At 35.8% G+C, this 16,742-nt stretch overlaps 1 protein-coding gene across 1 annotated transcript in view; it reads left to right on the forward strand.

Moving 5' to 3' along the window:
- Window positions 1-16,742, forward strand: part of MAGI2 (membrane associated guanylate kinase, WW and PDZ domain containing 2) — a gene marked incomplete at its 3' end in the record, with an annotated part of 1,258,801 nt that overhangs the window by 706,816 nt on the left and 535,243 nt on the right. Inside the window, 1 exon segment of the mRNA XM_040644569.1 lies at window positions 281-400. Coding sequence (XP_040500503.1) covers window positions 281-400 — 120 coding nt within the window.

A 16,742-nucleotide genomic window follows, 5' to 3' on the forward strand; every position in this document is an offset into this window, starting at 1 on the left:
AATGGTCTGCATTTTTCACTGGAAAAAAATCTATGCAACCACATTCCATGGCAATGAACTCTTTATAAGCTTGATGAAGAAAAATGCTTTGTATATTTACTTTAGTCTTTACCCCCTGCTATTTTCTGTTTCCAAACAAACAGAAGGACAAACGCAAACTGCCAAGTCGCAGGATGTACAAACAAGTGTTATTGAATATTCAGAAGTATGGTGGTATTTCTAAAGTTCAACAACAAATCACTTAGAGTCTTTCTTTTGTTTTTAAATTTTCCTTATTCAGGCACCACAAGGCCACATAAGGAGGGTGAGGTCCCTGGAGTGGACTATATTTTCATCACCGTTGAAGATTTTATGGAATTGGAGAAAAGTGGTGCTCTCCTAGAAAGTGGGACTTATGAAGGTAAGCACAGCTCTGTTGCTTAATGTATTCCTTGTTGCATCCCATTTTCCTCCTTTGATTGAGATGTATTAGGACACCAGATGACCAATATGCTACTGTTTTTGGTTTGAGAGCGTTAAAGAGGTCATTTCAGAAATGTACTTGCTTTAAAAAAAAAAAAAAAAAGGCTACATCTGGATTAACTCTACTCTTCAGATGCCAAGAGATATGTATATATCCACTGAAGTAGGCTTGGGATGGCATTCTGAGGCTAAGCTGTGATCTTCCAAATAAATTATCTTCATCTCTGGGGAACATCTCAAAGAGCACAGGGCTTGAGTTCCAGTCCTGTCCTTATCTCTGTGTGGTTTTCTTCAGTTTCTTCACTTCACTGGCCTATACTTGCCTCCTGTGTAAAATTAAGTAGGAAAATATGATCTTTGCATGCTGTCCAAAGCTCTAGTATAATAGCAAGTCTCCTTGTGTACCCGAGTCAAACATGAACAGTAAATGACACTAAAAGCTTGAATGAGGGAAGTATGTTTCAGTGGAAAGAGCACTGCGTCATGAGCCAGAATCTGTCTCAGTTCCAAATCTGGCTCTATTACTTAGCCGCTATAAATACTAAATAACCCAGTTAGTGTCTTTGAACCTCAGTAGAATTAGCTGTAAAAGGGGAATGGTAGCATTGAAAAATACAAAAGACATGTTGAATATGATCACATTTATACATTTAGGTGGCATCTACATGCATATAGTTTATGTCTAATGAAATTATCTATCTGTGTATGCATAAAGAAACTTTAAAAGTGATATGACTAAAAAAACAGTAGAGAACACTTTTTATTCCTATTTCACAGTTATTGTATGTGTGAACTATATATGTTATTAACTTTAATGATGAATCTAGTTTTACTGTACTATAATTGTGATATTAAAAACAAAACTAATAATATATACATTGCTGCTTAGTGCATAAAATACCTGAGGTCTACCATCAGCAAATAAGTTGGGGTTGTTAGCATTTTGGTCCCCCACTCTCCTCTTCATTTACTTGTGGATGCCCAGTGGACTATAGTAATTTAAGAACTTAATATTTTAAAGTTGTTAGAAGTATTAAAATCTCTTCTTTTACTTTGCACACTCCTAAGGTAATTTAGATGGAGACATACACCTATCTTATGGCTAAGACGTTTACTGGTTTACTGCCATGTTTACAGGAAATTAGGCAAAAATACCCAGGAAAAGAAAATGGTTTTACACGAGTATTGTTTCTTGTTCATATTGTCAAAAATGAATAATAATGGAAGTTGACTGAAAATATTTTAAATACAGGAGCACCTGAGTGGCTCAGTTTGTTAATGTCCTACTCTTGATCTTAGCTCAGGCCATGATTTCAGGGTCGTGATATCGAGCCCTGTGTGGGGCTCCATGCTCAGTGGGGAGTCTGCTTGACTCTCCCTCCCTCTTCCTCTTTCTCCCCCTCTGCTCCACCTGCTCATGCTCTCTCTCTCTCTCTAAAATAAATAAATCTAAAAAAAAAAGAACATATTTTAAATAACACAAGTTATGTTGGTTATAAAAGCTGCCTTACACTGTATGAAAAATAACTATCTGTATAAATCATAGAAAATACTTATATCGAAGAAGTCAGAATAAATAAACAATAAATTTTGTATATTTTCCTGTAGCCTTTGTGACATTATTTAGTGGCATTCATTAGTTTTTATGTCTGCCAATAATAATGCATTGTATTTAATTACCTTATTTAAATATTATATTTGTGTAGCAAAGAACCAGTGGCTTAACATACAGGAGCATTCCAAGAGTAATATGATTAACATCATGACCTTTTCTGTTGTTTTTAAAAATAAAGACTGTGTTAGCTGTATAGAAGGTGAAAAAATTAAACCAAGTGTTCATGTTAAATCTCTGCTGTTCTCATGATAAACTAGATGTCATGAAATTTAATAGCAATATTTAAAAATAAAGTCTTACTTAAATTTTAGGTTCCAGTTAAATTTTGAGGGAACTATCCTGAAACCATACGAATGTAGCCAAGTTTTGTGAGCCAGGGAGGGTTGTCCGGAATCTTTTTTAGACATCTTTTCAGTGTTGAGAGTTTAGTTTCCTAATGTTTGGTGCCAGCTTGTTAATTGTCTCCACGTACATAGAACTGATCAGTGACTAATAAGGCTGATATATATATGACTTTGGGGAACCAATACCATTGTTTGCAAGTACACATGGTGTACTTAGATGAATAAGATACTCCTTTTTCAGGTCGCATAACCATCTAGGCAGAAAATTAGAGAGCCTTCTCAAATTTCAGGATCTTTGGATTTTTCTACAGTTACAGCTGAGGAACCAGTAGAGTTGACATTCTAATGAAAAACACTATTATTCCTTCAGGATTGATCATAAGCTCTAGGCTCAGGGTTACCACTTAGTGTGTTGTCAAGGAAACCTGAGGAGTGCTTTTTCTGCAGCTGATGCTTTCAGAATATATAGAATAACAATCATGTGCTTATCACCTAGACATAGAAAGACCTGAGAGCTTTTATATTTGTTAAACTTTCATGATAACAATCTCTCATAAGATTTCTTCAGTAAATTCCCTGTTTTTCTATGTTATATATTCCTCCTCCTGCAGTGTTTGGGCCATTGTTCCTTTACCTCCTCCTTGCTAGAACATTCTTATGCCTTCTTAGTACTCTACAGCCCTCAGCCAGACTAAAAAAAATCATCTTTGATATCTGCGAGTCTACTAAAGAAAATAAGAAATTGGGTTACACTCAGTGTTAAGGTTATAGACCTGTTAACTATGTTGGGTCCTTAAGACTGATTCCAACCCACAAACCAGAACATCAAGACTGCTAATGCAATTGGAGGTAGGGAGACAGCCCTAACTTCTTCTTTCTCATAAGTACTTAGTAACTTGTACATTGCTTATCAGGAACTGGGAACCCATGCTTTGTTGTTGTTATTAACAAAAATCAAGGAAGTCCTCTATAAAATGTCTAGTTAAGATGCCCATCATTGAGAAAACCAATCTTAGAGTAATCATCGCCACTAATCAGTTTCAGAACAGGAAACACCTACCTGAAAAGTAGTTATGAGGAAGAACATATTATTTTAAGTTTTTCTCATTTGTATGCATTTTTTGTCTTACTGTCGGTAATTCTAATTTTAATCTAGGTGACTAGATGTAGATAAAATGGAGTTTGTCCTTTGACTGGAAACAAGATGGACTGTCCTGAATTGCAGATCTGCCTCTTAGAAATTGACTCAAATTACTTGCTCCAGAAGAGCAATTCTTTTACTCACCTGAGGTTGCAAGGAAGGCCTTAGCGTGCTTGAGTTACTGCCTGCCCTTACTATCTGCACATGATCCGAAGCAGAGTTTTAGCAGATTCTTGAAGTCTTTTCTCTGCAGCATCAACTCCTCACTCAGTCTAAGACCTCATTTCAGTCTGCTGTACAACAGCCGCTGAATGCTCTTGCATGCAAATGGCCCAAAGGACTTGGTTTTGATGGATCATCAGGTGTTGGTAAACAGCCTCTTTTTCATGACTTGGATGATCCCTTCCTTACCCTTTCATGTTGAGTCAAGTTTAAAATTAAGTTAATAGAACAAAGCCCAGTGGTGAGCCTGACATAAAATCAAACAACAGTATGAACCTTTATGTCAGGACTGAAGGTGTAGGCTTCATGTGAAACACAGACCACAGAGCTCTGTTAAATGCGGATGATTCCTTTAGGATTGAGATCACGTGCGGATATAAATGAGACACCAAGAGGTAGAAGTAAGTGAGTTGATCTGGTAATCTAATGGTTAAGTACTCTAAGTACTGGAAGGAAGCAGGGTCCTTGGGAACTGTCCAAAGTGCTGAATTACCCATGGCTCTAAATCCATGAATCCTGCCTGACCTACTTCTTCCAGTTGTCTGGAATGTTGCATTCATGGTTTCACTGACCACTCGCACCAGTTGTCTGCCTCAACCTTTGTTCTGAATGTCATCATTAACTAACCCCATGTCTCCTGAGCTGTGCCTGGAATCTCATTTAACTCATCTACTGAGATCATCCACAGTCATGTTCTAGAGCAGCACTTGTGTGTTATCATCCACTACTGATTTTGCTGTTGTGCTTTTAAATGGAAACAAAGCTCTTTTTGTATCTCTTGAAGAAGCCACTAATCCTAAACTTCAGTGTTTCCTTTACGTAGACATAAGCTCAATTGTAATATTGCCCCAATTTTTAAGAAGACTAAATCAAGACCAGCAAATTATTTGAACATCTAACAGAATATAGTACAAGTATGGCATTCACCTTCACCTCAATTTTGTGGTTTCTCCTAATCATAGACCTAACATATATGGACTTGAGCCTACTGCAAACAGCACACCTACCTTCTTAAACAATTTTACTACAGGGACTATGAAATTCAGATGTTCACTTCTGTACATAAAAGTATGGTCCTTCCTGATGTAGCACATAAAATCCTGTAAAAAAAATTATTAAGTACAGGGCTGCCTGGGTGGCTCAGTTGGTTAAGCATCTGCCTTTGGCTCAGGTCATGATCCCGGGGTCCTGGGATGAGCACTGCATCAGGCTCCCTGCTCAAGGGAGTCTGTTTCTTCCTCTCCCTCTGCCCCTCCCCCCCTGCTCATGCTCTCACTGGCATGTTCTCTCTCTCTAATGGATAAATGAAAAATCTTTAAAAAAAATTAAGTACAAATAATTTTCTCTGAAAATAACTTAAGCAGTTCATGAGAGAAGACATACAACAAATTTTACATAAATCCATTTCATCTTACTAAAATCAGCATCAGCTTTTTAAAAAATCATAGCCTTGATACATTTATTATTGAAATTTTGAATTTCTATTTTCAATCAAGATAGTAGCATTGGATGATAAAGGGATACTGAAGCCAAAGAAAAATCATTACTGGTACTATAAATAGTGTTGAGAAAAACCGTTCTTCTAGCAGTCCAAGTTTCTACCCACTGAAATGTAAATAATATTTCCTGAAGGGCAGATCAGTGCTTAAATTGATGCTAAGATTGTTGTCATTCCAGGAGACCAAAATGAGATAAAATGTCATTGTTTTTCCTTTTTCCCTTAAACTCTATTACAAGAGAAAATTTTTACCATATAAATAATAACCTCTATAACAACAGTAGATTCTTGGAGCTTGCAGTTAAAGGGTCCAGTTATTATTATATATATCCAGATTATAGCATGTTTTTATTATTTATTTATTTATTTATTTATTTATTTATTTATTTATAAAGAAAGATTTAATTAATTTAACAGACAGAGAGACAGACAGCCAGCGAGAGAGGGAACACAAGCAGGGGAAGTGGGAGAGGAAGAAGCAGGCTCATAGCAGAGGAGCCTGATGTGGGGCTCGATCCCAGATCGCCGGGATCACGCCCTGAGCCGAAGGCAGACGCTTAACCGCTGTGCCACCCAGGCGCCCCTAGCATGTTTTTATTTTGATCCTTGCTCCTTTTTCTTTCTTTTGGAAATACTCCTGCTGTTGAAGATTCTAAGCCATACATTTGGGTGTTCATTTTAGGAACACTAAACATTTACACATAAAGCTCACTAAATCTTTATTTGACCAGTAGAGGAAAACACATTAGTGAAGTTTTACACCCCTTTGGGATCTTATAATGCCAAGTTTTTTTTTTTTTTCCTTTTATTCTGTAAGTGATTCAGTCTGTATTCAGAGCCATTGACAGAGAATGCATGATTTTTGCATGCTGCTTTGCTCTTGTGTAAGGCACTAAAACTAGACGTATTATTGTGCATTAAAATGTGAAAAAATATCCTTTTGGTTTAGGACCTTTTGTAAACCCAACTTTTTCCAAAATATGTAATGCAAATGCCTATGTCTAAGTACTTTTTTTCTCCCAACAGAGGCTAGAAGAAACAAACCAAGCAATTAACTAACTAATTTAATACTATCATATAAATTATAACTTAAAGACTAAAGTCAAGGAACATGAAATGACTTGCTTGTTATTACCTGAAGTACAACATTAACCAGTTTAATATTAGCTCTATAAATTTTTGTTCAGTTGTAACAGGAACAGCCTTTTTGCAGTATGTCATTAAAATAAAGCCAATATTCATGGGCATAGGACTCACTTCTTCAGCTTTCTCACAACCCATAATGATGATAATAATAATACGTAAAGCCTAGGTTTCCAAAACTGTGATGGTCAGGGTTTAATTAATTTCCTTTAAGCTCATGTCTTTAATTACCATGATTTTCTAACTCCTGTATACATCTCTTATAAATTTTTATCTAAAACAAATTGAGACTTCACCTGGAAAAAATATAATGCCCCTCATTTACTGGGAGGAAAAAAATGCATTACTTTAAAAATTTTACTTGTATTTCTTTCCACTGCTTCAACAAGCAGAACCTATTTGTCTTTCCTGATCGGATTAGTATTTTCAAACCCTCTGAGTTGTCTTACTTTAAATGGACTCATTTCATAGGAGGCACACAAGAGTTTTGGTCAAATTGATTACAGTGGTCTTCTACATGAGAGCATATGTTTCTCTGAAATAAAATCAACATAGTGATGACCAATGGCTCTTGTCATTAGTGTTCGGTTAGACATACAGACCTTTTAAAAGGAGATGTTTTACTTGCCTCATTTATTTTTAGTGGTGCCCAAATGTCCCCATCCAAGTTTTTTCCAGAGACTTCAGTTTGTTTCACAGACTAATGACTTGAAAACTATAACCTAACATCCTTCTCTAGAAAAGTCAGTTTTGTATTTGAATTTCAAATCTGAAAAGTAAAACTTCCTGAGACATTCTTTCCTTATATCTTCTATACTCCTGCCCTGAAGAACAAGAGAGTCTAGAATCTGATCAAGCATGGTTATTCTTTCTCTCAGGAGAAAGAGAAATCACCAAAAATAGAAAGAAAAAAAAAGTCCCCTCATTTTTATTGCTAAGTATTTTATTTCAGAACGTTATCAATCTCCAGAAAAGTTACAATGGATGTAGATCGTTTTATGAATTATTTTTATAAATTACAAATTTCATTCATGCACAAAAACAGTATCTGAAAATTCGAGGCCTCCATTGATCATCCTGCAAGGTATACAGATATACTCAGTGCTTTCACTAGAAATTAGGAAGTAACAGTCCTAAAAATACCCTGCTGCCCTGTGTTTAAAAAAAAGGAATCATGTTGTAGAAGATTCACACCACATGAAAGCTCTTCCTTGTTGAAGGCTTGGAAACTCTGGCAATTATGGAAAATCATTCATATGCTAGATTAAAATTTAATATGGTAGAACAGTCTGTCCTTCCTTATGTAATAATCAGCTCTCTTAGATCAGTTATAGGCTGTTTTTGTTTGCAACAACCAGATAAAATTAGGATAAGTGGTCAACATATCTTGTCTGCATGGGACTGTTTTCATGGAAGCTAATTCTAAAGACCCTACAAATGGGAATTTTAAAGGACCGATAAAAACACAGATTGATATTAATTATTAGACATAATAAAATGGAGAGTATGACTTACTGTCTTCATCCTATTTATATTAGCTATGCTGGCCTCTCCTCTGTTCTTTGAACAGACAAACATTCCTACCCATCTGGGATCTAGAATTTGTCATTTTATTTCCAGGCTACTTGTGTTCCAAATAACCACATATTCCATTTTCACACTTTAAGGTATTCATTTAAAAGTCTTCAGGAAACTCTTACCTGAAAAACGTTTCTGAAATTACACCTGCCAACATTCTCCAACCCCTTCTTCTGATTTTTCTTCATCGCAGTTACTATATCACTGAAATTATAGTTTGTATCTGTCTATTTGGTTATTGTCAGTATCCAACCACTCGAATGTAAACTTCAACAGGTCAGATAACTTATTTGGATCATTGCTGATTCTTAAGTTTAGAGTGGTCTCTGGCACCTAGGAAGCACTCAGTGAATATGAATTGAATGAATGAATGGATGCCTAGATTCTTTCTTCAAACTCAGAATGGAAACCCCTTAATCCCCACATAAAAATTTAGCCTAGCCTGAAACCCTAGGACACATCCACTTCCTAATTCAAAATGTTCTAAGACTCAGTATGGAGTTACAGTAGCAATTTGACCTCAGAATCTTGTACTAGATTAACCTTGTATCATAATTACAATAATTTTATTCTTCTCTTAATTCTCATGATTAACCTTGTGAGTCTCTGTTCTGCGTTCCCATACTTGTTTGTCTGTCAGGACCCCACAAACTATAACACTGTCTCCAGAATGTACTTCTTACTTTGCTACGGCTATTCCTTATAGTTTGGTTTTTTCACTATAGTAATTCATGGTGTGTCAAATCACTCAAAATCAAAACCTAGTAGACTTCATCAACAAAACTATATCTCCTATTAAACCCTGTCTCCACCCAAGTTCTATGGATTGTACTTACCTAAATACTTCTTGTACTCATGGTAATTGCCCTTTTGTATAATCCCTGTCTTGTTCATGTTCTCTTTATTTTTTTTTTCCAAAAGTGTTTTAAAGACTTTGTTGATTTCTCTACCTTTAGTATATAAAGTCAGTGAAGAGTTGGAGAATAGAAGTAATGAGGCCAAACCTTTGGAAAGGTAGAAAGATCCTAGGTTGTATTAGAAAATATGCAGATTCAGAAAGTTATTTTAAAACAAAGGAATTAGTATGTGTATGCTTTCATGAAAGAAATGCGAAGGCATTTTAATTAACGTGGACATATGGTGCTTGGAATGTATGGCATTTCACTAACATTTTCTGGCTGGTTTTCAGTAAGCTATAAGGGAGTGTAAGTTTCTTTATTATTCTTTTATTCTTAGAAAATTAACAGAAAGGAAATGGAAATAAAGTTTTATTCCATTATTTCTACACTAAGTCAACTCCCACCTCACCTTTCTCTTTCTTTCACTTTACATGAAGGTGACTCTAAATTTTCTTATAATATGTGAAAGTTTGATTTCTTTCACCAAATAGTTAATGGACAAAATGATAAATATGAAAAATTCATAATTTAAATTGGAATACTGATGATAACCCAAATACTGAACACAACATGAGGAGTCGATAAACAAAAAGTTTTAAGCAATATATAGGAAGCCCAAACTGGAATGAACCTTATGATGATGGGTGAATAAAAGGAAAAGACTTGATTTAAAATTTTCCATTGAGTTTTCTTTCTCCCCACCTCCCTACTTTCATCCCACACATAAGAATGTTACTGCAACAGGCATGCATTTGACTAGAAAAACCTGCCCTTTGGCACTGTGACCTGACATTGGAGGGTGCTATTTCCCAAGGGAAATAGCCTCAGGGCTAGCACACAGGAACAGAAAGATTTCTCCATCTCAGGTCCCTCAGGATTATTTCCGGGAGGATTGGATACTTCCAATTTCTACTCCCATTCTCTGAGTTCTCCATTAAACTTCCAGAGAAAAAAATCTGATGCAGCTTTCTGGTTTCACTAAAGATGAAGCAAGCATTATTACACTTGAAATGTAACTTGTTCCAACAAGGGTGGTTTCTATCATTTCTACCTTCAAGTATGTCCAGGAACACTCATTTTCAAATAGTATTTGTAAGTTTGGTACCATTAACTACTCTCCTCTCTTCTCCCCTATCCTCCCTTAATTTAATAAGTCTCAATTACAGTAAAATGTAGCAGCAAATTAGGAGAGGGTACATAAAATGATTTATGTAAGGGAGAAAGTACTGGGGATGGAGACTCCTGGAAGCTGACAGACACACTGACAGCCTGACAGTGATTGAGGACAAGGGAAAAGTACAAAAAGTGTACAGAAGAAGTTAAAAAACAGAGTCATCTAGGGTCATTTGTTATAGGGGAAGCACTCATCAGTCTCCCAGAGGACAGCAGAATATTGCAACCTAGCACAGTTATTGATTTTCCTAATAATGACCCCGAGCTATCCAGAAAAGGTTAAGTCATATGCAGAAAAGTAATATTTGAGAAAGATTTCCTTCAACAGTGATTAAAATTTAAAAGTTTGAACTTCTGTAGGAAAAGGCTAGAATATTCACCTAAACAGAATACCACAGTTCCTGAAAACGCCCAGCAAATGAGATGAAATATTATTGCTATTTTCTGACTAGAAACAAATTATAATATGTATTCAAATTTATATTCAAATTAACACTTGATGAAATTGTCTCAATAATTTATAAACATATTCTGTAAATGCAAATACATGATGTTCTTATATGCCCAAAACATTTTAAGTGTATTTGAATATACCTAAGAAAAATTACTAGATAGTTTCCAATTATAATGAAGTTAGAAACTACATATTCTTTGGCCTTGGTAATGTTTGTCTTTTTTTTTTTTTTTTTAGTCAGAAATCCTATACATTGTATATTTGCAAAGCAACTAATGAATATGCCAGACTTAGATCTATAAAACTATTGGTGCATTAGCAAACTGTTAAAATTAATGTATTAATAAAATGTACAAGTCCATCCTTTTTTTTTTTTTTTTTTATCTTAGCATAGTGTGTTTTTTCTCCCTTTTTGAGACAGCCATCTGTCCCCCAAGGATCTTAAGGAGTGATAGGTACAGGCTACTTTCTCAAAGCCCCAGTTGAGAAGGAAATACTCTATCATTACCTTGGTTTGTTTTCAGGAAAAGTTGACATTCAGAGTGATATATATACTCATCTTCAAAACATATTAATTGGAAGTTAAAGGTATTTTACACTGGTAAACTTTCTTGCCCCGTTGTATTATCACATTTTTCCTTCATATTCATAGTCCTGCCTTTGCACTAATCTTCATTTTAGTACTCTTCTTGCTTGTTTTCTTTTCAATTATTTAGCTCCTGTCATATTTTCATTCTATCACAATTTAGATTTTTTATCTTTATTCATATATTTATTTTTTTAAGTTTTTATTTAAATTCCAGTTAGCATACAGGGTACTGTTAGTTTCAGGTGTACAATACAGTGATTCAACACTTCCATACATCAGCTCATCACAAGTGTACTCTTTAATCCCTATCACCTATTTAACACATCCCCTCACCTACCTACAATCTGGTAACCATGAGTTTGTTTAGTTAAGGGTCGGTTTCTTGGTTTGCCTCCCACTCTGTTCTTCCCCCCCTTTGTTCATTTGTTTTGTTTCTTAAATTCCACACATGAGTGAAATTATATGATATTTGTCTTTCTCTGATTGACCTATTTCACTTAGCATAATACTCACCAGCTCTATCCCTGTCATTGTAAATGGCAAGATTTCATTCTTTTTTCTAAGTAATACATGTACCCTGATGTTTATAGCAGCATTATCTACAACAGCCAAATATGGAAACAGCCCAAGTGTCCATCAGCTGATAAATGGATAAAGAATATGTGGTATATATATACAATGGAATATTACTTAGATTTTCTTTTTACTTATCATTCAGGTGTTTTGTTTCTACCCAAAGCTCACTGATTATTTGCTTTCTTTATTTTTGCTTTGTTTATCCTCTGCTTTCTTCTGAAAATTAGTGTCTTAATATTCCTACTTTGTATTCTAAAAATCTTCATGTGTTGGGATATGCTACATTTTATACTCCATTTGGTCTTATTTCTTTGTTTTTGCTCTTACATTTCAATACTTTTTTTTTTAACTGGTAAGCTATAGGTAACAACAATGTGAGTAATGGGGATGATATTCACAAATGTTCTCAGAAGACAATGGCTTGTTGTTGAATACAGCAGAAATTTAACTAAAATGATTTCTCTGTCCTGTATAAGAAACAACACTGCCCTAGAAATGAGCATAAATATGGGTGTTTTGTTCAAAATAAGTTGTGTGGTTTGGCATGGTATAGGCCTAAAAACTGATACAATTTACCCTGATTCACCACTTATTCTATGTAATTCAATAAGCCCACTTGTATATTGGAAACTGCCCTCTTGTTAGTGGGTCTTATATACTTAATATTTGCATGAATGGAACTAATAATTTCAGTTAATATTTGTCCTCATTTTCTGTTTATCATTTAATAAATTATATCCATAAAGATGAAAATGTATAACATTTTCTTTATTCTTTAATCTTCAAATCCTCATCCTTTTATCTCGGCAGGCCTTCTTGGTAGTAATTAGACTGTTGGGGGAGGGATAAAAATAATTGTCTCTGAGTATTTGAAGATATAACACAGAAAGACATGACTTTATTTTCATTTATTCTTTTTTTATTCTTTAGTTTGAGATTTTACTTCATTTTGAAGCCATCCCCTGTAAATACTCCTTCTCATCTTGATTAATCACATCCTCTGTATTCTTGTTGCTTATTGTTTTCTATTCTGGGTATCCTTACAATTATCATTGATTTAATTTTATTATATACAATTTGAGACCACACTTGCTTCTTGGTAGACTCCTGTAACTTCCTGTTACAGAATTAGACTCAGAAATATGATTTAATGGAATTATTTATATTCTTCCAACATGGGTTCCAATTACTTGAAAAGTGTTTTTGCTTTTCATGTTTCATTTAAATTTTACATAATTCCTCTATTAATGAAAAAAATGCCTCCTCATGGCATCTATTTTTCAGAAACAAGAGTAAAAATAGAAATCATATAGGAAAGTAAAGATGCATTCCCAAGAGTGAATGAAAGTAGATCACGGCTGCTTCAAAATAACAAAATATTGATCAAGGCCTTGTCAAAAGTAACAAAATGCATTAAATATGAGCATGAAAATATTGAGACAGAATGTTGAAAAGCTAGAGTTTGGGTAAAGAAGGAAAGCTGCTGGGGGGATAGGGACAGCCAAGTTGTTAGAGGGAGAATGGACTTTGACAGGCCTTGCCAAGGCACAGTGATTTCAACTTGTAGAACAGTCATTTGAAATTTTTTTGTGCTAGCAATCCACTTTCAGGTACAAGAATTGTTGGCAATGTGCTTGACAGAATTAAATAGTGCTATAATACTGCAGTTTTCAGAGCTAGGTGATTATCTGATAGAGTTGTTTGTATCCCAGGCTGCACTTCTGTATTGTAGAAAGTTCTGGTCTCTTTGATGTCAACTGAACCATACCCTCACGTCCATCACATTTTCTGACAAACAACATCTGTGGGGAAAGAAAAGCAAAAATGAACTATCGGGACTTCATCAGGATAAAAAGCTTTTGCACAGCAAAGGAAGCAATCAACAAAACTAAAAGGCAACGTATGGAATGGGAGAAGATATTCACAAATGACATATGAGGTAAAGGGCTAGTATCCAAAATCTATAAAGAACTTCTCAAACTCAACACCCAAAAAACATATAATCCAGTCAAGAAATGAGCAGAACATATATTTCTCTAAAGAAGACATAGAAATGGCCAACAGACACATGAAAAGGAGCTCAACATCATTCATCATCAGGGAAATAAAAATGAAAACCACAATGAGATACCCCCTCACATTGGTCAGAATGGCTAAAATTAACCACTCAGGAAACAACAGATGTTGGCAAGGATGCAGAGAAGGGGGAACCCTCTGAAACTGTTGGTGGGAATGCAAACTGGTGCAGCCACTCTGGAAAACAGTATGGAGATTCCTCAAAAAGTTAAAAATAGAGCTACCCTATGACCCAACAATTGCACTGCTAGATATTTACCCAAAGAATACAGAAATACTGATTCAAAGGGATATATGCATCCCGGTATCTTTTTAAGATTTTATTTATTTGAGAGAGAGAGAGCAAGAGAGAGAAAGTGGGAACAGGAGCAAAGGGAAGGGGCAGAGGAAGAGGGAGAGAGAGAATCAGACTCCCCACTGAGGAGGGAGCCTGACACTCAGGGCTCAATCTCAGGATCCTGAGATCATAACCTAAGCCAAAAGCAGACAGCTTAACTGGCTGAGCCACCGAGGCGCCCCATCCCGATTTTTATAGCAGCATTATCTAAAATAGCCACATATGGAAACAGCCCAAGTGTCCATTGATTGATGAAGAGATAAAGAAGATATACAATGAAATATTCCTCAGCCATAAAAAAGAATGAAATCTTGCTATTTGCAATGACGTGGATGGAGCTACAGAGTATTATGCTAAGCGAAATAAGTGAGAGAGACAAATACCATATGATTTCACTTATATGTGGAATTTGAGAAATAAAACAGATGAACATAGGGAAGGGGAAAATAAAATAAGATGAAAACGGGGGCAAACCAAAAGAGATTCTTAACTATAGGGAACAAACTGAAGGTTGCTGAAAGGGAAGTGGGTGGGGGAATGGGGTTATTATGTGACGGGCATTAAGAGGGTACTTGATGTAATGAGCACTGGGTGTTATATGCAACTGGTGAATCACTAAATTCTACCCCTGAAATACAGTATATGTTAACTAAATTGAATTTAAATAGAAATTAAAATAAAAAAGAAACAGAATCTGTCCTCATTTGCAGCAAAAAACAAGTTCTAAAAATACGTTAGAATGCAGATGATTGCCAGTGAAGGATTGCAGTGCTCTAGGAAACCAAAGAATTGGTAGGGACGCGCTGTGACCCAGAGAAAGCGGAGTTATTTTTCCAAGTATACAGTTGAGGCCTAAGAATTGCAAGCGCAGATGCTAGTCTTGGATTTGCCATGAACTTGGTTTAGGGCCTTGCTGAGAAGGCTTTAGGAGAGCATGAGCACTGTATTTAAATGCCTGATGAGTTGCACATGATAGAGAAATGAGACTCGTTCTGAGTGACCTTAAGGAGTGGAGCTAGACAAGTAATAGATACAGAGACAAAAATTGTAGCTTGATATAAAGAGATGCTCTCTAATCTCCAGGGCTAATGAAATACTAAACTGAATTCATTCTTAAATAGTCGCTGGGGTTGCCAAACATGGGCTAAGAGCTCTCTTGGCCATGCTGTTCTAGAGGGGATGCACACATGGATAAGTATTTGGATTAAAATAACTACAACATCAAAACATCAAAAACAATACTAGATATGATGGTTAATCTTCTGTGTCAATGTGATTGGGCCATGGGTTGCCCAGATATCTGGTTAAATATTGTTTCTGGGTATGTCTTAGAGGGCGTTTCTGGAAGAGATGAGCATTTGAATTGGTGAATAAAGTCAAGCGAATGGCCCTCCTGAAAGTGTGTGGGTATCACCCAGTCTGTTGAAAGCCTAAGTAGAACAGAAAGGTTGAGGTTGGTTGAATATGCTGTCTGCCTACTGAGCGAGTACATTGACCTTCTCCTACTCCTTGGTGTTCCTAACTCTCAGACTTGAATATCCTATTCTGTTTTTCTGGAGAACCCTGACTAACACACTGGGTACCATGCTTTGCACGCACTATAATTTTCACAGTGCTTCTTTAATGAAAGTATTATTTTAATCCTTTTCATGGAGGAGGAATCTGAAGCTCGAAGATGGTTAGTAACTTGTAGGAGGTCTTTCAGGTAGTAAATGACAAATTTGAAATTACTTCCATCATTTTTTGACACAGAGTTTGTGCTTAGAGTAACATTTTCCCATTGGAAGAGTATTCAGTCTATGCAAGGTCAGTTTTGCCCTATTTTCTTTTCCGTAACTGGATGACTGGCTCCAAGTCTCTGCTCTTCTAGTTGTGCCATTGTGACTTTCAGACTCCTTCTGACCATAATATCCCACCTTCTAAACCAGTGTTTACTCATGTGTGCTTAGAACACAGGACAGTGAAATTCCACCCCCACCCTCAAAGAGGGAGGAAACATTCTGAGGTCAAACAACTTTGGAAAATATAGAATACTGCCTACCATATCATCCTTGAAAGATTTATATTACACATTTGTATTTAAAATTTTGAGAAGTCCTACGATAAAGAAACCTGTTTAAATTTGTATTTCTGGCATTTTCAAACCTGCTAGACTATGGACCTAATCGTCATGGAGTTCTATTAAGATCTCCCCAGAACCAGTGTTTTGGAGCACATGTTTGAAAACAACACTAACATTCAACCCTGCAGGCCTCCATTGTATACCATGAAAGTCAAGTGATTGAGCTGGATGCCTTTTGAGTTCTTGAAGCCTACAATGAATGTGTAGTACTGGTATTCGGTCTGCAAAACCAAGTCTGTACTGGTTAGTCGCTAGGACTTAGCCTCTAGAAACCTGAGCATGTCAGTTTGTTCTCCCTCAGAGTAAACCAGCAAGGAGAGACCAGAGGTGGTAATAAAGACAAAAAGTGGTTATGTTCTCAAGACCAGTATCATACCTACTGTGATTTCAAAATAATATTTCTTAAAATTCTCTTTGCATAATATAAGTGCCTAACATCCCTCTAATCACACAAAAAAGTATTTTATTATGTAAATCAACATAGTCATACCAGGAATTAAAGAATGTTAAATT

This window comes from Ursus maritimus, unplaced genomic scaffold (genome assembly GCF_017311325.1).
Source record: "Ursus maritimus isolate PB19 unplaced genomic scaffold, ASM1731132v1 scaffold_3, whole genome shotgun sequence".
NCBI lineage: Eukaryota > Metazoa > Chordata > Mammalia > Carnivora > Ursidae > Ursus > Ursus maritimus.